Here is a 26,618-nt window from a genome sequence, read left to right as displayed (position 1 = left end):
AAGTCCTCTTCTCCCCTTAGTAATATCCTTGTTCCTGACCTTTTTACCAAAAGCTCTGATTCCCTTTGCTTTTAGTGTAGGATGTAGTTATCCGTGTAGATGTAGTTATCTGTGAACTTTTTTTCAAATACTGGTGTGTGGATTATGTACCGTGTACATTATATGCATGAAAATATGCTAGCCTTGTAACATTATGGGTGCTAAATTGTAGTTGCAGTGGAAAGTTTGCTTAAGTCTTGTAGAGTTTCTCCATAATGAATGCCATGGTGACTTCTGAAGTTACTATTTCTATTGATTTCACTACTTTTGCCTTCTATGTTGGTTCTATGTCTGCCATAGGTATTTGTACAATGCGTCTTGTAAGGAACAAAAACTCTGGGCCAGCAAGCTGTGGAAACAAATCTTAACATATTACAAGTCACGTAAAAGCTTTCAGTGGGATTGCTGCATTCTCAGGAAATAAATTAAGAGGAAAAGGACTTATTTTTCCTAACTCTGTAAGGATTGTATAAATAACAGTGGGAGTTCTATGATCATGTGACACATATATAACATGAAAGTGTAATAAATCTAAGGTTTCCTGCATGGCTTTAATTCGTCTTGAAACAGGCAGTTCCAAAAGTTTAGTTTGAAAACACAAAATTATAAGGTACCAGAAACAAATGCAAAGTGGATGTAGTTTTATGACAAAAGTAGAATATAGGACATACTCATAAATAAATGAGTTAAGTATTTATTTCTTTCCCATTTATATACATGACAGGCCCTTAAACAGAATACTAAGTAGGTTAAAAAAAAGCAGAAAATAAATCTATATCAAAAGCTGTGTGTATTTCCATTGCCAAGGGTTCAGTATCAACTTTCAGGGCCACCAGCATGCTCCACTACTGAGATTCATAGAAGCTGCTCAAGGGGGACTGAGGAGAACTCCCACAAAAATCTGTCTTCTCACTCTGTTTGACAGAGGACACATCTGGGTGCCCTCTAAACACTTAACACCCCTGTTTCAGTGCATGGAGGCATTAGAGACTCCTCGATCTCCCAGACAGGTCACACTTGGTTCCACTTTACTCAAACTCTAGCAGGGACTAGGAATGACTGGAAGGGCCATTACATTTTACTGCATCTAAAGACAATATCTTCATTAGTGGGAGAGATAATCTGAAGTGTCTACTTCACAGTAAACAGCTATGGTATTAGTACTCTGGTGCTAGAGACATCTACCCTTCCACCGGAGGAAGGCAAGGCACATCCACAGGAACCTACAGCTGGTATTGCTGTTTCTACAGAGAATATGGTCACAATCTGGCATGGACTCAAGACTTGCTGTTTATATCCCATTAGGATCTGGAGTTCTGGTTCAGGCCCCATGTCTTACTGCTCCCAAAATGAAAAGATGAGAACACAGCTCCTTCCTTGTCTCTAAATGATTGCTCCATTTGGAACAAAGTCTCTATTTAGGTCACTTGAGAAGACAGTCATCATTGCTGCTTCCTGATTTATGTGAAGCTCTGTATTATTCCAACTGTGAAATAAATTCTGGGCAATCAATAAGTAATTAAAACAGAACTAACAATTGTGACATAACAGAGAGTATAAAGCACAGCTACAGTCTAATTATTACAATTTGATCCAAAAAAGTATCCTTCTGGGCAGCAAAGTCTATTGGTGGAGATGCAGGCTTGTGGTACACGGTTGCCAATAAATACGTTGGAGAGATCCTGAGCATCCTCACCCCTTTCGAAAGCTGAACACTGCTTAATCTGCCCTCTGGATAGAGGCACGAAACTACCTCTGCTAATTCCCTCAACATCACTCATGTTCAGCTGCACATGGGTTCTCACTGAGAAGGGCATCAAATTAAATAGTTTCAAACGTACTCAGCAAGCAATAAGCAAAATGACAAAGTCTATTACTCATATCCAACCTACAGAATCAAATATTCAGACCTCCTTTCACAAAGGTACATCACACAACATTAAGATACCCTATATTTTTAAATGTAATATTTGTTTGGAAGTTTGATATGCTATAAGCAGCTGCTCAGGCCTTAATGGGCTCATGAAGCCAGAGCCAGATGCATGACCAGGGCAGATGTCAAAATTCCCATGACCTGTTTGAGCAGGCAGATCAGTTTATCTCATTGTAAAGAAAAATGAGCACATCAACCGACTTGAGATTCTACTTGACTCACTTGGAAAGCTTTGGGGGAGAATCTACCATAAGAGAGTTTTGGGCTTTCCCCCTTGCTGAGGCAAGACAGAGTGCCTAAACATTCTTTCCACCTCCTACTTAAAGCATTACCACATGCACTTGATATATCATGAATCTCTCAGGAGCCATTAATCACTATTGTTAACTATACATCAATTTTGTTTTCAGAGTGATTTTTCACTATACTTAACTTGCCTGTCCCTTAGAAAATTATAATGTTTAAAAGGATTGTACAAATGTTACAGCATTAACTTCATTAAGCATCTGGTACAGGACTATGCCCACTGTGGAACTGAATACTAAGTGCAAATAAATTATGTTACTCATCCACCCTCTGCAGAATATTGTACATTTTGAGACTTTAAATATATTTGTCATGATCAAGGAAAGACTAATTCTTTCTCAGGCAGAAAGAATTATTTTAATTAAATTGAAGAGGGACACTATGCACATCTACAAGGGAACTTTCAGCTCAATTCTGAAACAGAGGACAAATGCTTCTTTTAGCTTGGTCTTTGCACAGGTTATCACAGGATACAGAGTCTAATTAGTCTTGGGTACATTTATAAACCTCTTTCCTAGATGCAGATTATAGGCATGATGTTTCTGAAGCGTGCATTGTTGCTTCTGGGAATCATACAAATGATAGGAAAACCCCTTTTGATTCTTATGTAACAAAAATACAAATTAAAAAAAATCTCCCTTCAGACTTGACTTACTGTCAAGAGACTGTAAAAGATCAATGAGAGAGATTACAGTACTGCCGTTATCCACAGCAGATGTAACTGCTTTTGAGGCACTCCTACGTTCTCCCTACAGGGTACAGCTTACATCTATCAGATGTTTCGTGACTCTCTTAATCTGGAGAACAGCAGACTTGGGTGAGCTCTTAACCCATGGAACTGAACCCTTCCTGATACATTTTCATTTATTGTCAAATCTTCTTCCAACTTAACAAGAAGCTTGGCTGAGCAACATTATATTCTTCTTCATGGCCATCTCAGTTCTTACAGATGAGCAAAATGGGAAGTGAAAATAGAAAAGCAGATGGTAACATCATCATCCCTTCTTTTCCCTCACTCCATTTCTGATCAAATTTCCTACCTGCCTCTGGTCTCCTGTACACTGAATTTATATTAATTGCATTCACCATTGCTTACCTTCAGCCAAACACTCCTGCCTCCAAGAGATAGAGTGCTGCTGCCTACCTCCTGTGATGGCTAAAAGCATATCCCTGTCATGGTCTTTTGACTGCTTCCCCTGCTCACTTGAGATTCCATTCAGAGCCATCCTATTTGGTAAAATCAGTTTCATAAACCTTGCAAAACTCATCTGAAATTAGAGTCTTTACTACCTGGCCTCCTGAGCACTCTGTCTCTCAGTTGCTTAGCAGCAACACTTCCCCCTTGTTCTATATCATTATGTCTCAGTTTAATTTGGTAAATGACTGTGGCACGTGACCTGCGGACCTAATCAAGCAATTCATCTCCTCTGAGCTCTGCAAAATCCTAGAGAGACTAACAGAAGTGCAGCAGTGCTGGTGGACATACTGAACTGCAATACTGGAGCGCATACATATGGAATAAATAAAGGTGGAGTGTCTTTAGAGATGCAGTCTAGAGGTGCAGCTTTAAGAGCTAGAGTAAGTGGTAATATGATAGAAAAAATGGGGAGAGAGAGAGAAGAAGGAGGAAGGAAGGAGAAAGAGGAAAACAGGGAGGGAGGGAGGGAGGGAAAATATTTATTCAGTAATATATTATGAGGAGCCTTTTGCAAAAAATATTGCATCTTAATTAGTATCATACTTAATACTGTAACTTACCATCTATAGCCAATTTGAGATTGGTCAGTGTAACTCGAACTCTTGATATAACATGTTGCATGTGGTCAATTTCTTGACATAGAAATATATTCATCGGTTGAATATCTCCCATCTTTCGCAGCTGGGCTTTCACCTAAACAAGAATAGCTCAACTGTTATAAAATTTATCTCTTTTTTCCATGTAGTAATTTTCTGAAAGCAAAAAGTTGTTTTTTCAATTGTTTCCCATAATTCCTGAGAAAATAAACTTTTATGTAACAGATGGCCAATAAAAGTCCTGTGCTAACTGTAAGATTTAGCACATTGTGACTCATCAGCTTACCAAAAGGAGCTGCTTCACTATGCTAAGAAAGGAAAATTCCCTCTTTTGGAAGAGAGACAGCAGTTGCTTCTGTCCTTGTTAGGCCACAAGGTCTTAGATCTTTTAAAAAAATCACATGCTATACAAAATCATGTTTGAAAGTAACTTCTTTAGATTTCCAAACTGTGCTAGGTGAATTTCATGACCTCCTCTTGCCCTACTGAGTTGAAATAACACTACAAATGGAGTTTGACTTAACAAGCAGAAGGATATATAAAGACTAAGATATGTAGAACTGCTACTTCCAATAGCATCTGACTCAGTTATGAAACAAGATGCTTATGGATGCATTACTAGAGAGGCAAGATTGCCAGGAATAATACAAATGCTACAGAATTCTGCTGGACCATTATGTGCACCATTTTGCAGGTAAAAGATTTTGGTGTTTTTAACTTTTAAGGGTAATGGCTTCACACATATTGGAGAGAAAATTTTCAAAATGCAACTTAGTTGCCTATGTTACTTAGGCACGGGTGACAGCAACAGTAGCAAAATTATCTTGTTTTACTTTAGCATATAATGCATATATAGTATGCTTCATGCATATCAAACTGCACTGTACACAACAATGCATGAGAGAGGATTTAGTGGCACCTGCAGAAATCATGGTGCCTCATGAAGCATAATGTTTTTGACAGAATTCTTGACTGTAAGATTTTCAAGTGTTTTTCCCCACTAAATTTCAGCTTTGAGGAAGCCAAAGGCCTTCACACTGTATTCTCTGCTACTCGACCTCATGTATTGTCTTTCACATCTCCTCTGCAGGAGAAATTCTGCAAAGAGACTTTGGAACTAAAATGAGATCTCAAACAGTAAAATAAAGTATTAAATCCACATACCTATGTGGCCATGAATTTATCCGAAAAGACCCATCAGATTAGTTTGCTCAAATAAAAGCTTATTTTGAGTTGTCACTTCCAAAAGATGATGAAGTAACAGAGTTAGAAAGTCTTTAAATTACTTTCAAACAGCAGAATATCATTAGAATTCTATTGCAGCCTAACAGTAGCCACAAGATCTAGTATAATAAGTGCTATTTCATCAAGGACAGAAATCCATTGGATCTTGCTTTTGTTTTTCCAGATATATGCAGAATAAACATTACTAAAAAGTATTTTATTGAAGAGTAGGTTTCTACAAGATGAATATAAGTGTAGCAGTTGAGTAGTTATACTTGTTAGTATAAATGAGTGAATGCTTTGACAATTTCCATTTTTCAGGTTTCAGCTTCAAGCCCAGGAAAATACTTCTTTTTAAATTTCATACACTGTTGTCCTTGGGAGACAGCTACTAGCAAGGTTATTCATTATATTTTAATCACAAGGACACATGAGTTTGTCAGAAAGAATGTCCAAGAAATAGGTGCCAACGAATTATGCTAATGTTTTGCAGTCTGACAGTTCATTTTACAGGATGAATCAATTTATTTCTTCCTTTAAAAGAAAAAACTACTAAAATCAGCTAGCACAATATTAGAGGTGAGAAAACAAATTCATTTTGGATAACTTACATGACGAAGTATGCTAATTTTTTGTTCATACAAGATCCAGGGAAAGCCTCTGATTTCTGAAAATTTCAGAGGAAATGATAATCCTCTCTTTGCCAAAATAGCCAAAAGAAAAATTTTGGGTTTTTTTTTTGTCTTTTTTCCCATGCATATTTTGCCACAATACTGAAAAGGAGAAGCCTAGTGTGTGGCATTAATAATAAGGGAATGAAACAGAATACAGCCCATGCATTTTGTCCTTTAAATAAGAAATACAATTTTTTTCTAGCCTGCAAAGCATTTGTTCCTTTTTTGTATAATTTAGAGTAAGAACTTCTCCCATTTGAGGAAAAGTCATACTGGTGATTTTGCTGAAACCACTATTTTCCAAAATGTTGCTATTTATGAAATAAAAGAGAAGATGAAATAAAAACATCTAAAATATTACTGTACTGATAATTGCACAGTTTGCTTAATGAGTGAATTCTCAGATTTTATGAATTCTTATGATTTGTTTTCATGTACGTACAAATAATGGAATGAACCCACAATGTAGAAATTTGTTAATCCATCCTAGATGAGTTCATGGCACTCAGCCTGGAGCATCAAGCATAACAACATATGAAGACTGCAAAAAATGACACAGATCTCATCGTGTTGTATACAAATCAATCCTGATCTGCAGTGAGATTTACTAGATATAAAATAGTGCCTCTCTAGGATGTCTTGTTAAGATTAGTTTTAAATATCATCTCCAAGGTACGATTGATTGTTTTGATTGTTTTATATTAGAATTCTTATCAAGCAATCAGATTTCCAAATCTGTATTTATTATGATATAAAGAGATGGATCCTGACTGACAGAAAAGAAACTCAAAGACAGAACTCACTAACCAAAATAGCCTTTCTGAGATTAATATACTAATTCCATAAAGCCCACATATAGCTTCTCCTTCTCATTATGCAAACAGTTGTCAGCTAACATAAAATAAGATGATTTAAGAAAGAAGGAAGCAAAATCATGACCTTAATGTCTGCATGATGTTGCAGTGCCTATTTCTACTGTGTGAGATTCCTCAATGCACATTTCTTAGCTATCTGTCCTCAGGTCACTACCACCTTTACCATTGCATCCTGTATAGGACACTCTGATCAGTGATCAAGTAAGTTACTATAGTCGTTCAAGAAACTGAATTACTTCCACTTTCAAACTGCAAGGTACATGAACAGATGCTTATCATTTTCAATTAGAAACGCCTGAAGCTCTAGCGCTGGATGAGCACTGTATCTGACAAGGTTGTTAAGTAAACCAATGACATCTTAGAAATCATCTGCATTAGTGTTTCAGTTCAGACCAGGAATGTGTTTTTGAAACAAATCTCCTGACTTAATGCATACAAACCAGATTCTTTTCAAATGAAACTGACCCAAATGGTATGCTTCAAGGTGCCTAATGTACTCCAGCCACTAGTGGGTGTTCTATCTGCAATCCAGACTACTGTTACACCAAAGTAAATTCTCCCAAAACACATCTAATGAAGGCCTGGGGTCCTCAGATGAACTCTTTGAAATACTTGCTAATGGAGTCATGGGCTTAGTGAAGAATTAGAGGAAATCTATACTACAAAACTATTTCAGACCCCCCCCCCACACACACACACACATTTCTGCTGAGGTTAAAAGCCAACCTCCAATAGAGTACAGTATCTTTGGAATCTTTCCATGTCTATTCCTTAGCAAGCTGGTTTTCAAGCTGCAAGGAGACTGTTTTTCATTATAAACCTGTGTGTGTGACAGGCTGACATTCATCCTTGCATCTGTCCTCATCCACATGGATTAGCTGGACCTAATAATTTTACTGCTGATCTCTCTGTTACCTGTGGCAAGACCCAAAAGCAAAAGGGCTTATGAAGAGCAGAGCTCTCATGCTGCCTCTGCCTGTGGAATGAGAAAACTAAGGATAGTTTTAGGTCAGGAGGAAGGTTTGTTTTGCTTTTGTATCACCTATGTCAGCCTGAGGTCTGATAAAGCATGTAGAGGGGTTGCATTTAGAGTCCTTGGGATAGACATTAGGTCAGTTATTTGACTGGTTAGAGGAAGGGTTACAAGCACGCGTTAAAAAAATAAGCATATATGATAGAGTAAAATGACTGCCCTGTTCTGAAAGTTGCTGGTTTCAAAGTCATTGCCAAAGGATATAAAGGAGAAATCAAGGCGTCTATGTCTGGGTTTTCTGTGGCTTCACAGTGTCTGAAAGCACAGTCCAGAGCGCTGAATGTCATCAGACAATTTGTTTCAGCACAATCTGTCCCTTATCTAGTCCGTTGGGGTTTTCACTCTGATCAAATTCACTCCACACTTTCTAAGGGAGCCACAAGAGGTGGACAAAGATAACAGAGGTGCCTGCCGCTTCCCCTACAGACCATTTGCTTTCTAATTACTTTCAGTTGAATTTTTTGTCCCTTTTCTGCCCAGATAGTATCTCTATAACTGGATTTCCAAAGACTACCACATAGTGGGTTTACTGGAGCACAATATTCTGTTTAAAAGCACCCCCAAGCTGCACTGCTAGGACTACTAAAATGTTTCTCTTTTTACTGCTCTTACGAAGTGAGGCATGCATAGGGCTCTTTTCACCACATTCTGTCAGACTCTTACAATTTAGTAGATTAGTCTTATTTGTTTCAGGGTTGTTAAACCAGTCTAGTAAGTAATAATGTCCTGAATGTCCAAATGTTGACTTAAATTGATAGCAACAGAACCCATCTCATTCCTCTTTTTCAGACATCACAGAAAGCAACTACATAATTCAATTCACTCCTTATGCTTCAAACTTAATTTCACTTTGCTCCTTTGCTTATTATATTCAGTCTGCTGCTAAATTCTATTGCTTTTTCCCTCAGCAAATGTCTGAAATCTGTCTCTTCTTTTCTGCTCTGACAAATGAAATTCTTAGTTATACCTTAGTCAACACAGTCTTTTTTTTTCTTTTGGTATTTTAGACATTGTCTTTTTGTCAGTTTATGCAAACTCCATTACCAAACTCAGCTTTCTTTCCAGCTTACTCCTGTCCTCTCCACCCTTTCTAGTAGGTTGCAGAATAATACAGCTTCAATTTAGATGAGAAGCATATTTAATACAGATTTTTTGCTTATTGTGTAAAGAGATAGCCACACTCTTGGCACTATAAAAAAAATGTAGCAAAGAGGCAGAACTGGGCACTAATGGGAGAGAATGGAAATTCCCCTCTGCCGAAAGAAGCATTGGTAAAGATCCAAATTAGTTCTAAGATCCAGAGAATGAGAGAAAAGGTAAATCCATTGGGCAAAATGAAGAAGACGACATTGAAGAATCAGATGAATGAACTATTGGAAATAATGCCAAATCTCATAACACTGCAGAACTAAAATCTGAAGCAGCTGACACAACCAAAGAGATGTACAGAGGAACACATTACTGCCAAAACAGTTAGAAAATGAGCAGATGATGTTCTTTAGACACTCAGAGCAAAGGCATGACTACCATGATACAAGAAGAAACCAAATGTAAATGGAGTGGTATGATTAATCAAAGAGAAGCACAGATCACTGATCGAGTTGTACACAGTCTGAGAAAACTGCCTAACTGGAAATCACCAGGAAGTAGTATCTACAGTTATTGATAAGGCAATGAAACAAACTTACATCCTGAGTTCAGAGTACATTTACAAGAAATATAGTGGGGAAAAGTCCATCCAACAGAATGACTGTGTCTGTTAGAAGAAACGTGAGGGGGAAGAAAGCTGACGCTAAAGTATTAATACCTAATACTGGTTTGTCCTGCAAAATGTGAATCTCCTTACTTGAATCATTAGAGAAGAGCTGTCAAGCAAATTGAAGCAAAAGAGGTTTCCTGTAATGCAGAGAAGATGTCAGAGATGTGGTACAGGAGCAAAGAACCATCTGATTGTGAACATCGTTATATGCATGATTGTTATGAGAAAATAAAAAAGCTGCATGCATGTTTGGCAGATCATGAGAAGAGATAAGATAGCTTGTCATACAACTGGGTGATGAGAGTGAAACAGCAGTAAAAATAATTGGTGGTGGCTTTTTTATAGAGTCACATGGAAAAGTATGTATTATACCCTAATACAGTGGAAAAATGGACACAAGTTTAGAGTGCAGGTTGGAACTTTCAAAAGAAACCCACCAGACCTCTGTTCTTTACTACAGTCCCTGGATGCATACCTGGTTTGCAAAGCTGAGACATTCAAGGAAATAACTGAAAAGGGGAGGCCTATTCTATATGTGTTTTTTACAGATAACCTGAGTGAATGAGAGTGAATGAGACCAAGATTATCCAGAAGAAATGCCAGAGAAAACTAGTCATTTGTTCAAACAATTGAGTGAAATTAGGATTAAACAAATATGCGTGCATCTTTACACAGACTAAAAGGCACTGCACAACTTTCTGAAGGGTAAAAACAGAGGACAAGAATATCCTCTCGTCACAATATAAGATCCAATACTACTGATATCTTCTAAGTATTAGTAATTCTTAAGGAAGAAAAAGTTGGCAATAAAGAATTTAACAAAGGAATTAAGAAACAGTCCTTTGGAAGATTTAGCAAATTTCTTGAAAAAATTAGCTCAATACACATACTACAAATGTGGCAAAACCATATATGCCACCGAGGCATTCAGTATTTAAACACTATTGTAAGCTGAAAAATTTATCTAAGGGACTCGATAAAACTAGAAGAAATTAGTTCTGTACAGGGCAATAAGACAGGATCCTTCCTTTCCCAATCCTTCCTTTACTCTTCTAGGAAGGATAAGGGAAAAGGACTGAGAACAATCCAAGGTGTAGAAGAACAGAAACTTTATTAAATTTATCAAATTATTAATTAATTATTATTTTAATAGTTTATTATTTTATGTATTATTTACAATAGTTCTTAATATTATTAACATATTAATATGTTAAATATATTAATATTAATATATTATTATTATCTAATAATAATATGAAAAGCAGAAAACTGACTGCATCCCAAACCAAGTTCTACAAATAAATGATTAATATACTCCCACTGGGAGCAAGTCAATACAGGGATGGCTAAAAGAGATATACAGGCAGGAATGGATGGAAAAATAACAACATGGAGAAGGCTCTTTAGGAAATCTCATAAAAGAAAAGTTGCAAATTGTAAAGTGGCTTGCCAAGAGAGAACTGAAAAGAGTTGTTTTGAGATGAATTATGACTGTACAGAAGAGGCTATTTATACAAGACATATTAAAACTAAGATGAATAATATAACAGAATTCAGGAAGTAGTGGCAAGGCCCCAAGATTATTGGTCATATCCTAAATGGACATTCTAAGTTGGCCAGAGAAGAAAATGAAGGACGACACGACAAACTGTAATACTGCATACTGGACACTCTACAAAAAGCATGGACTGCAAGCAGGGAAAAGCATTATCAGCACAAAGAAAGACTGTAAATAATAAAAGTGTGGAAATACTATGAGAGATTTTCAACAACTACTGTTCATGACACACATGGTAAGATACCAGATCCATTCTTATGAAAAGATATCCTTTTTTCTGGATTTTTCCATTTAATGAGACTGTTAATTGAAAATGCAAGAAAAGACCAGTAAATATGTCTGTTACAGGTCAAACTCCAAAAAACCTGCACCTATTATAAGATCACTGATCCTTCAAAAAGAAGCACTGATGTCCTCCTGAGGTGAGGTGACTCATTAAGCAAACTATTGCTTTTACAATATACATTTCTGATGTAGGATATTTTAGATGACAAATCAAAACAGACTTCTAAAACACTATGCATCATTTTAAGAGCTTTTTAAAACACACACCAGTTAGATTAAATAAAGCACAATAAAACACTCCTGCATATCTTCATAAAATATCTGTATTTATACAGCAGCATATACCTTATGTGGGATGTAATCTGGAGGTAACTTCTCCAGCATCTCATCAGCAAGACGCTGCACCATTGCTTCTCGGGTTTCCCCTCCTCCAGTGCTGCCGTCTTTGGGCTGGATGCTCACTATTGTACTTAATGTCTTGTTAGCCATGTTAGTCTGGTAAGTTATATCTGCATTAGGGTGAAGTCCAAATACCTTAAAGTAAAAAGGAAAAAATTAGAAAAAAAATGCAATTTTCCTTCTAAAAATATATCAGTGAAAGAACCCATGAAAATATATAAGAAGAGAGGAAAATCCTCAACTTATGAAACAACAGATGTGAATAGGTCAGTGGAAGTACACCCATTTTACTGGCCAAGTACTAAGCCCAAGTTACACAAAAACATTAACATAGGCTGCATCTACATCAGCATTTTCATTCAGATAAGGAGTGTATTTTTGAACTGCTCTTCTGCTTATCTTCACTTACCAGGCTTTGGTCCATACTGTGGAGTGGTATCAGAGTACCCAGACTGATTCCATTCCACTCAATCAGACTAGAGTTTGTCTGAAACATGTTGAATGTGGACACTGACCCCTCACCACCAGCTTTTTCTCTTTATAGATCTACTACCACTGCACCACCCCACACCGATACCCCTAACAATCAGACCAATTGCCATTTCTAATAGGTTTTGTTTTACTCAGTCTCTCAGGCTTCTAAGGCATGGAGCACAATGAATAAAACTAGCGCTGTCCATCTACAAAGTACCGAGAGATTTTATGACGGGAGCCAATTTTGTTTTAGCTGTTTTCAGTTTAAGTCTCCCCCTCCTTACTTTCCCTTCCTCTGAAATGCAATTATTTTACTTAAGATACAACTCACACAGTATTACAGTAAAGCTGCCCTTTGCTTGAATGATAATAGCTATTTCAGAAATCTCTGCTGAAATATTAGTAAGTCTATAACTGTCAGGTCAATGGCAATTCCTCTCCAGGAGGAACTGGACTGTGACTTATTTCACCAGCCCTCACTAAATAATAACTATTAATTATCTCTAATGACCTTTGAACCACTGATCAAACAATGAAGAGGGCTTGCCCCAGAACTGAACTCCTAAGCCAAGCTATCTTCTATTTCTCATGTTTCCTGTTTTGACATCTTACATTAGAACTGGTATATTCTAAGAAGATAATTCTAATAGCCAATACTTACAAACTCTGAGGAAAGAACAAAAAGGGTCATCTGTAATTTTGTTATGCTTGCAAATCTAGAAACTCAAAGACAATGGATGTAAGTGGCTGCAACTGCATCAAAGCTAGAAAAGCTGCGCTGATTTACACCATCTATGGATCTGACCTTGATAACAACATAACACATTACAGACTTAATTCTGTCTGTGAGACAAAGGGTAATGATAATTAGGTTCCAAGTAGGATTTAATACATGTCTTGCAGATAGCATGCATACAGTTAACTCAACCTGCATATTTAGAGCTGTAAAAAGTGAAAGTATCAATGCACCTTATTACACTCATATTCAATCATCACAGAATGAAATAAGCATTTGAAGAAATGCTATCTACTGCTTTTGCAGAGTCAGGGTATTTTTGTTTGTTTGTTTTTGCTCTAGTAGATTTTGAGGCAATGCTATAATCCAAGTTAGATACAAGAAAAATATTTGCTACTGTGAGTGTAGATTATAACACTAGACCAAGGACTTATTTCACAATGGGAGTAACATTGATGAAGACAGGGGCATGGGAAACAACTCAGGTCCTATGTGCTTATGCAAGTGATATATGAAGGAATAAGAACAAACAAAGCAGGGCAGTAAAGCAATGAGTGGACCAGTGCCCCGGATGTCCTGTAAATTAATCAAGGAGCCCAATTTTTCATTCCTTGTGATTCAGCTTCTGGGCATTTTGATTAAAAGAGGGATGATGGATTCTGTCTTTTAATTTTCTTTTAGCCTGAGGAATCCTCAAAACCAACTGCTAAAGCTCTATACCCCTCTGAAATCAAAACCATTTTCAAAGGGATTGCTGAGTTCAATAGCCCTCTTCAACAGTCAGCGATTATTCTGATCGGAGGTTGAAATTTCATCAAAGGAGCAGCAATCAGACTTATTCAGTCTGTGTGTCTTAACCAGAAATGGAAAGGGGAGGAAATAAAGACACACTGTTTTGACTAGCACAATATCCTTTGCAGAACAAAGACTGGGAGCTTGAAAGGACAGGGGTTTCCAAGAGCAATTCTGAGAGATTTTGGAATGACAGAAGAAATTTGTCACTTTCTACCTAACCTGTGAGAATTTGAAGGAGAAGGAGATCTTTGCATTCTTAGGGCTTGATCCTATTTACATAAAAGTCAAAGGTAAAATTCCCCTACATCAAACTATACATGCAGATTTTTTTCTGGCATCAAAATACTTAGAAAATACATTACAGCATTGTGAGATAGGTTCCAAAGTGCTTGGAAAAGCAGATCCATGAAAGCAGCACCTGAAATCTGATAAAAAGCCATGGGTCATACACAGATATGAACCTCTTCATGACCTGGGCTCAAATGGATCCCAGTGGTGCATTACCAGGGCTGCATTTACCCTCACTCAGGAAAGCTGCGCTTTTGCCAGCATGCATTCTGCTTCTACTACCTTCAGAGATTGAAAACCTTACAAATCTGATTTATGAGCGTGGAGTCTTCTTACCATCTTAAGCAGCAGATGTTATCAGCAACTGAAAATCAGGTTTTTCTATTTACTCCTACTTAATTTTAGTAGAAATTACCCCCAAAGGTATCAACTTAGTAGCAATGAAACTGAAACCCAGAGCATCCATTTCTGTTTCAATTTTAACTGACTTCATCAAGTGTGGTTGTACTAGAGGGAGCAGGAAGTTGCAATCCTCCAATTAATATGATTGCTGCAGCATACATGGACTGAGTCATCTAAAAGTGGTGGCAGCCATGAGATGCCCAGCACCCCACCCTATCAGTTCATGGCAGCATCCAGCTCTGTTCCTGTCCTCAAAATGGAATAATCTGCTAGTTATAACTTTTAAAAGGAGACCATATGGCTTTTTTATTTTCATTATTTCTCAGTTCTCATATCTGCTCAATCCCATACATGCATGACTCTGAAAATATACCTGATCAAATGATTTCTCTGACAAAAACTCCCATTAAAAATTTGCAATATTTTTACCTCAGGCGTATCAACCATTGGCAACTGTTCTATGTACTGGAGATAGTCTTCAATTGTTTTTCCTTTTGGAATAACATAACCATTGTAGAAGCAAAATTTCTCACTAAACATATGCTCTCCAAACCACACTCTTGCAAATGTATTCAGTAGTGCTTTGTCAAGGTCATCAGTTACACGGCCACCATACTGTACTTCTCCAAGCATGTAGCGAACACAGCTCCAGTTCACTCCACGTTTAATGTCCATGTCATCCAAATGATTCTGAACAAATTGCATGCTGGCTGCAAAGTCTGCTTGATTAAATTCATAAGGAATATTCCAGCCCAGTGGGCCAAACTTTCGTCTTTCCTGTAAGATAGATAGATTTAAAGGTGAAGGACTAGTAATAATTGTGAAAAAAATACCAAGTGCAGAAGAATACATGAAATATGCTAAAAACACTAGTTCAGCTGGGCTATATTCCACCAACTTTAAAAAAATGGTTCCTCACTTAACATGCACAAGGCCAGACTCATGATTAATTATCTAGTAGTTAACTGGAAAAAAACCTCTTTTCTAAATGCAATAAGTCTGTGCATCTAGAACTGTAGTTTCTGAATTTCAAAAATGAAGGTACTATGATAGGAAAGGATGTCCGCACTCATCAGCCATGATCACAGTTTGTGGCCCTCCTATGGACTTGGGTACATTCATGTCTCTAATGTCCTTATATGGTGTGGGTGCAAGTAGCAAAAGCTGCTTCTTACTGAACCATTTACAGATGCAGCAAGCAGTATGTGGATATTAGGGCAGTGTCTGCTATTAACATTCTTAATTTTCACCAGGAAAAAAGTGATGGGCCAAACACAAGCATACCACAGGCTGCCATTTGGACCACAATATATTGGGACATAGAAATCACAGAGTTAAATTAAGTAGGCACCAAATATAAACTAAGGATACAGCAAAATCTATCAAGAGAATGATGGAAAGTTGTGGTTAATCCATAAAGCACTTTCATTAATGGAACTTTTGAAAGGCAAGCCCCAAAATCATCTTCTACCTTAATTTCCTCCCACAGATTTCAGTGAAGGAAGATTTATATGCAGCTTCTTACCCTTCTTCATTGTGAAAGTAGCAGTTGTAAGAATAGGGTTTTCCCATCTAAGCTGTAAATTTCTTTAACGTGCTTTCATGATTTAAAATATAGTACAATCCAATTAACTGAAGGACAAATCACACTGCCATGATGAAAGACTTTAACAGAAGAGTATGCTAACTGATCATTAGCTGACTACCCTCTTTTCCTCTGAAATACCACCCCTGTTGGAGGAACAAGATCAACGCAAGCAAACAGGTGCAGTAATAGAGGCATTTTATTAATTTTTATTTTATCTGTACCAGTTTGCCCAGTGCAGGCTTTACATTAAACATAGCTTTTATTTACTAACTCTGTGTGTTAATAAATGTATTTACTAACACTGTGCGTTAATAAATGAAACATGGCTTCATGACAGAAGAATAAGACACATAATCTGAAACCTGAACAGTTGTGTGAAGAAATGCTATGGCATATAGCAAGGGTTTCCACTGCGGCATGTTGCTCACTTCTAGGTGATCCTGAGTAATAGCAGAGTATGTCCGTTTTAAACCAGCTTTCACACCTAGAAAATAAGTATAAAAATGTAATATAAGAGCAAAAAATGTATGGAATCCATAATTTCAACTTCTGTTTTAGCAAATTGAACTCTGTAGTAGAATGTGCTATTCCAATTTATATTATCGCCTTATCTATAGCTACAAATGATCCCTTTGAATCAACAATCTGTTCAGCTGATCATACCAGGCAAAGGTCAATTACATTTTGTTTCAGGTAGAAGATGACACACCAGACTATTCAGGAATTTTGATAGTTCAGGAATCTTGAAGGAATTACACTTAGTTAATCATATTCTAAATGTTACCCATAACAACTGAAATTAAACATAACAATTCAGCAACTATATGACAATCAAAAAGACACTTAATATGTCACATGAAATATATCATTGATCATCCAAGACTCTGTGTTTCAATATTTACATATAAAATGAGATTTTGGTTCTATTGAAGGTAATTTAATTTAGACTTCGTTCCTATAGCTTTCTAGCATCTCAGAATTACATATGCGGCTTCTCAAATGGCATACAGGCACTAAGTTGATGATGAGAGCCTAAATTTATGGTGGAGGTGTTATACTCATGGAAGTACTTTTGAACACTGAAGTTCCATATCCCGGGAATGGCTTTAAGCAGATATGACTGACCTAGTCCCAGCTTCTGTGGAATACATAAGTCTCTCTGCTCCCAGATGCTTTCTGGCAGCATGCTGAAGTCCCCTCTTTGCCAGAGAACACAGAGCACAAGTTACTCACACCAGGCCCCACTTACAATATCCTCAATCTAACCAGCTTAACAGAAGTCTAAGAAGACAGATCTCAAATACAGTGAATAGAATGTCCAAGTCACAAGTACTAAATTACTTTCTATGATATAATAAAAACAATTCTGCTTTTTTCCTAATTCACAAAGATCCTGTAGAACAATATTCAAACAAACAGCTTTTCAAAATATTATACAGGTATCTTAAGAAACCTCCAAAAACAAGAGGAAGTAATCAAACAGTGTCTTGCCTATCACTTTGCTAACAATGTGGGGGGACAGTATCAGAACACTGAAACTGCTTGTATTTCATCCTGATTTAAATAGTTACCCCAATCACATATTTATTATTAAAATCAAGTTGTAAATTGGCTACAGTCTGGCTTATAAAACACCCTTGATGAGGTACAGAGAGCTATCATGTGAGTGCTAAAGAGGGGATTATAGTAACAATCAAATAGATGCTGAGCACTGAAGAAAAAAGGGGGGGGGGAGAGAAACAAGTAAGAAATTTAAAACAGGAGATTAATGAACTGCTCTTGAGAGTGAATATATCTAGCATAAGTCTATACACTGAAACAGAATGTCTTTCTCACAGATCAAACCATGTTTAGAAGGTTTTCTAATGTGCAAGGGAAGACGAATATTGAAGTAAGAGGTTTAAATGACCAAGGGATTAAATCTGACCTTGGATACACATTGCCAGCTCCTACTGACTTCATTAACAGAAATCAGCGGCAATACATATATATAATGAAGGGCAAGTTAATGCATTACACAGCTAGTTAAAGATGAGGGAATTGCAAGACAGAATAAGTGTCAGGCTTGAGGATTTCTTCCTGCCAGAGTCCAAAATAAGAAGTAGCCTTTCATCATCACACACAACAAGTAGTCGTAAGGCAAGATAGCAAGCTGCTTTTATAAATGTACTTCTATAAATGATATCTGCAGGTAGCAGCACAGTTAGGGTAAGAGAGGGGCAGTCAGCAGAGTAACAGGTTAGAGACTACTTTTCAACAAGAAGCGCAAAGTTCTGCACCTGGGGCAAATAACGCCATGCACTGGTGCAAGCTGGGATTTGACTGCCTGAGCTGCAGCCCTACTGGAAAGAACCTCACAGTTAGGGCTGATGCCAGGTTGATTATAAGCCAAAATTGCACTCTCACTGCAAATAAGGCAAACCAGATAGTAGGCTACCTTAAAAGGAGTGTAGCCAGCAGACCAAGGGAAGTTCTCACCCTTTTCACTTAGTACTGATGAGGCTTCCCCTCAAATACAGTGTCCACATACAACGTCAATACAATGTTTTGGCTCACAAGGGAGGTGAGGAGAAATTGGACAGGGTTCAGTGGTGGGCTATCAAGGTGGTCAGATACTGAAAGTAGGTGACTTACAAGGCTAGGTCAAAGCTGAGCTTGTTTAGTCTGGCAAAGAAGAGGCTGTGGTAGGGGAAAAACAGCTGAAATTGTGAACACTGACAGGCAAAAGATAATTGTGTATGTATGTATGTATGTGGGGAGGGTGAATGTCCGAAACTGAACTTTTGAACTCTCAGGCACAAGCCTGCTAGTTGCTAGCTGAATCCAATATAGGGTGGAAAAAGTGACATGTCCTGAATCCTCCAGTTAATACAGAGGTATAAGACAGGAGTCTGATCACATGTTGTGCTTCTGCACATAGGCTACTTATGTTGGGAAAGCCAGGGGTTTAGGGAAACCAAAAGAAGATGACCTTTCTGGTTGGACGAAATATCCTGGAAGTGGAGAAAATCCTGGGGATGGTGGAGATGCGTGGAGACAGATGCCAGAGGATGCCCAAGGACCTAGGCCAGTGGTGCCTAAGACTGTTAACTGTTAACAGCAGTCCAGAATGAAACCCACTTTTTGCCTGACCTTCCCAGACCAGAAGCAATCTCTTTGATGGGAAGGGAGGTCAAGACCAAGTGAATGTAATGCTGGGGGGTAGGAAGTATGAGAGAGTGAGTGTGGAAAAAAATCATGTAGGATAAAAGATCTAATCTTGGTTCTTAGAATAAATGACAACCCACAATGGATCTGGGTAATAAGGTTTATTTGTCTTGCCCATGACAGTGGCTAAGGGGTGATTCAGTAGCAGCTTACAGCTGCTTGAAGGACAACTACAAAGAGCCAGACTCTTCTCAGGAGTACCAAATGACAAGAGGAAGCAACAGCCTCAGCTAGATACTGCAGTTTGGGAGGTTGAATTTGGATGTTCAGAAGAGTCTTTCCTTTTCCTTACCCAGCAGAGCACAGGATCAGTCCCATTCTGCATCCTTTGGTGAGGTCAACAGGATGGAAGGAAAAGAGTGATGGATTGTACTAAGCTTAAGAAATGACCACTGACATGGTATTCTCCACAGGGTCTACCCAAACAACAAAACTATTATCAATTTTTATTACAAAATGAAACATGTCCATTTTCTCCCCAAAAGCATCATACTTTATGCATTGCAAGATTGATTTACATAGTGATGTCTTTTGCTAACGAAACAACAGAGAGAATAAAGACTAAAATACTCCAGAGTACAGTGATCCAGGAGGAAAAAAACAAAGCCCCCCAAACCAAAAAAGCATGGTCTTCTACCTTGAGGTGGTTCATTAGTAAATTTCATAGATGACTGTAAAAGGTTAATAGGAAATTCTGGGTCAGCTTCTGTAGTGATCCAGGTCCTAAAACCTTCACTCATAGATTCGGCTGCTGTGACTGTGTCCATTAATTCATTAAGAAACCCCAAGCCAAGGTGGCAGTTCTGTAGAAGAAGCCATCCTCCATCTTGCATGCACTGATTTAATAAGCGTCTTGCATGGACTTCTTGGCCCTGACCCATTGAAATGGCACAACAGGGAATGTTCTGGAAGGAAAAATTAAAGAGTTTTCTTGTATTTCTTTTGAATGACTAGCCACATGATTTATTACTTCTGTACACCCATGTGTAGTGACACAGCATCAGAAAGAAAACCTCTAACATCAATGGAGACTGACTATATGAAAACTGAGGGTAAGCAAAAACCGCAATGCTGTTCTTATCTTCACCAGCTCAAAGAAAACTACACCTAATGGACATAATTTTCTTTTTGAAACTTAATGGCATGCGACAACTGAAACAGAAAATCTTTGCTGGATTCCCACTCCAGCTTCCACTCCCCTTTCCCACTTCCCCAAATAAAATAGTACCTACACACAGCAGCATGGCTGCCTGACTGTTCTTTCTCCTATGCTGTGGACTGTCTTGAGCTGGACAGATGTCAGGGAAACAAGCAGGATAGGAAAGACTGGTGCACATTAAGTCATTCCTTAGCAAACACCTTGTCTCTTTAATGGGCAGTAGTGGAGCCACTGATTCAGAGGATTCTAGTTTGATCACTTCTAGCTCTACATTACAAAAAGCTTTCTGGATCCAGAAAAGACAAAGCTAACAAATGGAGATGCAAAAACTCTGGAAATTTATGGACTCCTCCCTCCAGAAGGCCATGGGAGAAGAAAGACTGTAGTTCAGAAAATCAGAAGATATAAGTCCCACAGGTGAATATGCAAAAGCCAAGTTGACCAAGTTGCTATCAGGACCATACAAATCTGCAAGTAATGCACAGGCAGACTTCTTGTTGCTTATCATTCTTTACTACTGTTGTTCTTCCTGCTAAATAAGCAGTTCCTTGGCTTAGGGTGGCTGCCTGAATCCTACAGGGAAAACCAGAATTGTCAAACTCAAATAAGTATATTATTTCATGTACATTGTAGACACTTATGAAGTTGAGGGCAAGAGAATTGATGAAAAGTTTCATTGATGGAAAGTTTCATGCTCAAGAGTTACAGCTGAGAGCCCTCGTGCTGTGAGCCATGAGCTGCATAAAGACTTGTCAGCCTGGGCCTAGCTTCAGCTGGCTGAGAGCTACAAAAGTTAATCTTTAGTTCTCCCACTGCCGACACTCTTGGTTGCTGGAAGACCAAAAAGGAGGAAGAAAGTCACCCAGTTCCAAAAAGTGTAGATGAGGCTATCCTACTTTTGGGGGAGACAGAGCTTAAGTATATGGGTATAAGCTGTGGCTGGTCATTTGGCCTCAGAGAATAGGCCCTGACATGATTTTATTGAACAGGATAAATGTAGCTGCTCCACAGCCTGGCAAAAAGTTCAAGGAAAAGAGAATACCAAGGATCAGAAAGCAGTTAAGTCCTACTCTCAGACCACTAAAACCTGGAATTGCAGGTAAAAGAAGGAAAGCTAAAAAACCTGTGAAGTTGGTCATGTGCTGGGGGAGTAAAAACTGTACCTCTTCTAAGGAGAAATATCTGAGTCCAGCTAACACTCCTACAGTCAGAGACTATGACTACCCCTTTCAGCGTACATAAACATTCAGCTGGTTCGGTATTCCCCAACAAAGCATCTGTTCGTAATTTGCTCTTCTCAGGAATGTTCTCTCTCAAATGTACAACCACTAAAGGTTGCTAAAAACATCAACACAACATGGAAAAATAATTTTTCACCATGGATTGACCTCATTTTACTCCTCCTAAAAGAATTGTATCAAAAGTGCTTTCTTCTGGAATGTTTCTCTCAGTCGTGAGTTATACCAGTATAGCTGTACCATCTTAATGCACCTCTGTGCAGATGAAAATACTTTAATTTTGATCACTCCAATGTCACCAAGAGTTCTGTTGAAGATTTTGTACCTCATTCCATGAAAGGAAAAACAGATTACATGATAATAAAAAATTATGGTTTTAATGAAGTCAGGATACTAGGCATATTGTATTTCATTTTGACTCAGAAGGTTAATTTTCACTCACACTTCGAGTGAAAGCAGAGGGGGCAAAAATCCAACTAGTTTTATGACAGTTTGGTTGTTTTATAAGGAAGGTTATATAGCACAGTAGTCACAGATATTGTTTTCATTTTTGTGTTTTCACTCTTTGGGGGAAGACCAATAAAATTTAACAATAAATTTTTGCAAAAAAGCAATAAAATAAAATAAAGCAATAAAGATTGACACTGCAAAAGTATTTATAGTCACAAATGTGAACACTTCCAACTGCAGATAATTGATTTACACTATTAATACCATACTTAGAAGTGCCATCAGTACTGACAATCTGTTTAAAACTACAGATCAAGCTTGTAAAAGGGAATCATCTTTTGAAAAATGGGCCCAGCCTGTCTTTTGGAAGTTTTCTATCTTTAAGAAAAAAAAGAACAAGAAATAAACTATTTTGGAGGTACAGAATCAAATAAATTCTAAGAGCAGATCCTTGGTACAGCTAACCTTTGTCAAGTCAAAGGCTTCTTCTGGAAAAAAGCAAATGTAGCCAATTCCAGAGGAAGCCAGGAACCAAATAAGTACAATTTGTTGGCAAACTAGCAAAATAAAGAACAAAATCCCCTCGCCAATGTTTCTGAAAACTGTAAATCATTTTTAGATACCTTTTTCCAAAGCCAAAGAATGACTCAAGTTGTCCACAGTTCCCACAATGTTAATATACATTTTTACTTTAAAAAACATCTGTGTTTGTAGTTTGATTTCTAGAGTTCGGATGGCTTTTGTAAATTTGAAAATTTTCTATATGCTGTAGAATAAAAACCTAATTCAAGAAAGCAGTGAAGAACTTTATATTCTACGAGTAGAATATTCTACTTTAGGTAATGACAGACTAGCTGACCTTGCCTTGGTCATAAACCTTATGGGAATAAACAAGGTAATCTCCCGATCTCTTTTTCAGCCTCACTTTCTACTATTCTGCACATTTCCTTAAATCACAAAGGCATTTAAAAAATGCCCACTGCAATATACTTTCAAAATGACAGCAAAAAACTTGTTTTTCAGTGCACCTTCCATCTAGCAGCACTTTCCCCAGTTTGGCTAAGAGCTTTTTTAGGATTTGACAGAATGGGAGAGCATTCTGCTCCTCCCTTGCAGGAGTGACTTGAAGTGACTGGCTGACTTCAAGCAACTGTAAGGAGGTCAACTTCCCTCACCTGCCTACATGATCAATGGGATAGAAATATCCAGCTCCTGAAGGCAAGTCAAAGTTGAAGCTTCAGTCTGGACCTCTGAATTACTCTTAAAGGAGTCATTCTTTCTCTTTATTGATTACAGAACTGTAACTCCTACTGGAGACAGTGTTAAGTACCAGCTTAGGAGGTCTTCACTCGATATGCACATTTAAGTGCCAAACAGGTGAGTGAAGACACCACCACAAAGCCGACACTCAAATTTGTATTCATAACATAGGCCATGAGGACAGGATGCAACTACAACCAGCTTATGTGTATACCTGGACTTGAAAAGGGATTCCAAAAATTGCACATTTCTAGCCTATAAACATTCTCACCCAACTACCTTCCTTCTTCCCAATATCTGTATGCTGGCTGGCTATTTGGCTGCACAGTCTTTGGGACAAAGATCACAGTCAGACAAATAAAGAAGTCTGACTTTCAAAGAGAATAAGCATCTGAACTTTCTAATTCAGCTGAAGAGAGCTCCCCACTTTTGAAAATGTCTTATTTAGTGTGTACAGCAGTCCGCATCTCTAACAGACGATGTATTTGAACAGGGAGGAAAAGTTATGGAGATTTACTATGAGCAACTTCTCATTAGGAAAATCTTATTTGTATCTACACTGTGAACCATAAAACATAAAACACAGAGTGCCTTAAAGCGGTGCTTTAAAGTCATTTGCCTTGTCACCATTCACTGCGATCTTTGCTACAAAGAAGACAATAATTACAGGATTAGAACTCTTCATATGTGTACACATACACTCTCTACTTCCAAAAGGCAAGACCAGATCTCCAAAATGCCCACCTGCAAGGCTTTTGGTAAGACTGTCACTAAACTGTTGTGCAATTTATAATTTTTCTTTATCTGCATGTAATTGTCGTTACTGATTGTAAGCTCCTACAGTGAAGGAGATACAGCATAACTTACAAGCATTGCTTTGTTTTGATAGCTAAATATTTTTGCTAAGTGATGGACTGTTGTAATCTGCTGCATAAAAACAGAGAGCTCACTGGAATAAAACAACTGGGGAAAGTAGGAATGTAACATTTCCATTTCCTCAGAACATGCATTTTGGCTACTAGTCCAAAAATAACTTCCAGACAACACTGGTATGACTACAAATACCATCATTAGAACAGATATAAAATGTGAAAGTACCATTTCTAATTCAATAGAATAGTTTTATATCTTTAAATTAGCTTTTTCCCTATCTCTAGTAAAATTAGCTTTAGGATACCTTTGATTTTGCAAGACATTCTATATTTTCAGTGGGATCGGACCCCATTGATAAAAAACATATCAAAGGTGTTCGGCAGTCACTTTCTGTCCACAGTGCTTCCATTTCAAGAATAAATCCTTCTGCATACTTCACACCAAGGGATTCTGCAATGTAGTGTCGAGCCTAACAAAAAATAAATCCATAAATACATACTTTTTTTTTAAGCAGCAATCATTGATATGGAATTTACCAACATTTATCTTCATTGGAAGGAAAAACTTTTTAGTTTCCATTTTCAACTTAGATATAACGAAAGTTACAGTTCACAGAAGTCAATCACTGAAATTCTCAGATAGTAAATTTAAAAAAGCAAAAGGAAGAACTCTGTTCACACAACAGCCATCCTGTGAACATTGTTGCTATAGGCTGCTGAACGGTTTTTAAAAATAACTACAAAAATCCGTGCAGAATAGACCCATTGTTGATTGTGCTGATGGCCCAGATGTTGCCCTTAAATTACTGATTGCTAAAGCTCAGTAGCTACCCAAGGGAAAGAGGCTCTATATCAGGCCCTTTCTTATCTCTCCTTGCACATACTGTTGACACTGTCTTTACAGTATATCAGATTAGACAGATCTTTAACCTGTCTCAGTTGCAGTCTTTTATATAATTGCTGGAACTTCAAACAGAAATTCTCTTGTCCAGTGGTTACCCAACTGAAGTCTCTTAGGCTGTCTATCTGTTTCTACAAAAACTGAACACAGCTCAGACTTTATCCTTAAAAGTCTGGGCCTTGCCTATCTCTCTAATGTTCTCTTTTCACAGACATTTCATAAAAGGACTTCTGAAACTATCCCGGTATATGAAACAGTTTTTTGGCAGCCATGATTTTACAACTGTGTAAACTACTAGCACAGATTCTGAAGAGTGCATTATGGATAGAAGCACCCAAGAAGATAGTGGTCTGAGGAAGAGGCCAATTCCAGAAAAAATATATCAGTCAATAAGTTTTCCACCATTAAGTGTGACCTCTGCCCTAGTAAAGATAGGTAAAATTTTGTGACCATTAGGGAAGCACAGTAGAGGAAGAAGAGATAAGGAAAATAATGGCAAAATCAAAGCTTTCTTTCCTCAAAAATTAAAATAACTACATTTGTTAAAACCACTATTCAGAGACATTCATTTTCAAAGATGGTCCTGCAGGACAATGCAAGGGTTGGTGGATGACCCAGTAGCAACTTTATTATTTTGATTGGTGAAAATTGTGGCAGATAGAGCTCCCATCCTCCTCTCCTATTAGCCAGCTGAAGACTAGAAAAGGAAAGAGGATGGAGGGGGTCCTATTCAAGTAAAGCTCCTTGAGAAAATGGTGCTCCCTAAATACAACATGGATGCTATCAGAACATATAACATGTAAAAGTGGAATTATGGAAGGAAATCAGAAGTGCTGCTTTTCCATGCAGCTAAAGACATAAAAAAATTGAAAAGAGGATGTTCATAGTCTCATACATTTTTTTGTAGATCCATATAAAAAAAATCCAAATATCACACTGTGGAGAAATTGCTAGTCTATTGGAGTTTCTCTTATAATATTTGCCATCTTAACTATTCCTTGCTCAGCATGGAGGGACAAGTAAGTAAATGAACAGTTCATATGCTATTTTAATATGTTTGTGATCAAAATGATCTTGTCTCTTTCCACTTCTTATGTGAAGAAATTGGGATAAATCTTTTAATTCTCTGGAAGAATGCAAGTGCTTTACAGGTTTCAGAACTGTACTGTAGAAATGCCACATACAGGAAAAAGACTGGTATCCTTACAACTACAACACAATTGTCTCATGTTTTGTAATGCCCTTTCTAAATCATTACAATTATACAATTGCCATACAGAGTCATTAGAAAGACCTCAAAAATCTTTCTGATTTTTCAGAATAGCTCACTCTTCAACAAATGTTATGATAAAAGCAAAGTCAGAGAATC

General features: G+C 37.6%; 1 protein-coding gene across 1 annotated transcript in view; it reads right to left on the bottom strand.

The window, feature by feature from the left end:
* Nucleotides 1-26,618, bottom strand: part of LOC112960565 (dynein heavy chain 5, axonemal-like) — a 132,992-nt gene that overhangs the window by 12,288 nt on the left and 94,086 nt on the right. Inside the window, exons 44-49 of the mRNA XM_026054961.1 lie at nucleotides 24,654-24,818; nucleotides 20,007-20,274; nucleotides 16,525-16,646; nucleotides 15,004-15,351; nucleotides 11,826-12,014; nucleotides 4,037-4,169 (exon numbers count right to left, since the gene is read on the bottom strand). Of these exons, the coding sequence (XP_025910746.1) occupies nucleotides 4,037-4,169; nucleotides 11,826-12,014; nucleotides 15,004-15,351; nucleotides 16,525-16,646; nucleotides 20,007-20,274; nucleotides 24,654-24,818 (1,225 nt within the window). The remainder of the gene's footprint in view (nucleotides 1-4,036; nucleotides 4,170-11,825; nucleotides 12,015-15,003; nucleotides 15,352-16,524; nucleotides 16,647-20,006; nucleotides 20,275-24,653; nucleotides 24,819-26,618) is intronic.

This window comes from Apteryx rowi, unplaced genomic scaffold (assembly GCF_003343035.1).
Source record: "Apteryx rowi isolate R43461 unplaced genomic scaffold, aptRow1 scaffold_977, whole genome shotgun sequence".
NCBI lineage: Eukaryota > Metazoa > Chordata > Aves > Apterygiformes > Apterygidae > Apteryx > Apteryx rowi.
This window is presented reverse-complemented; position numbering and strand designations above follow the sequence as displayed.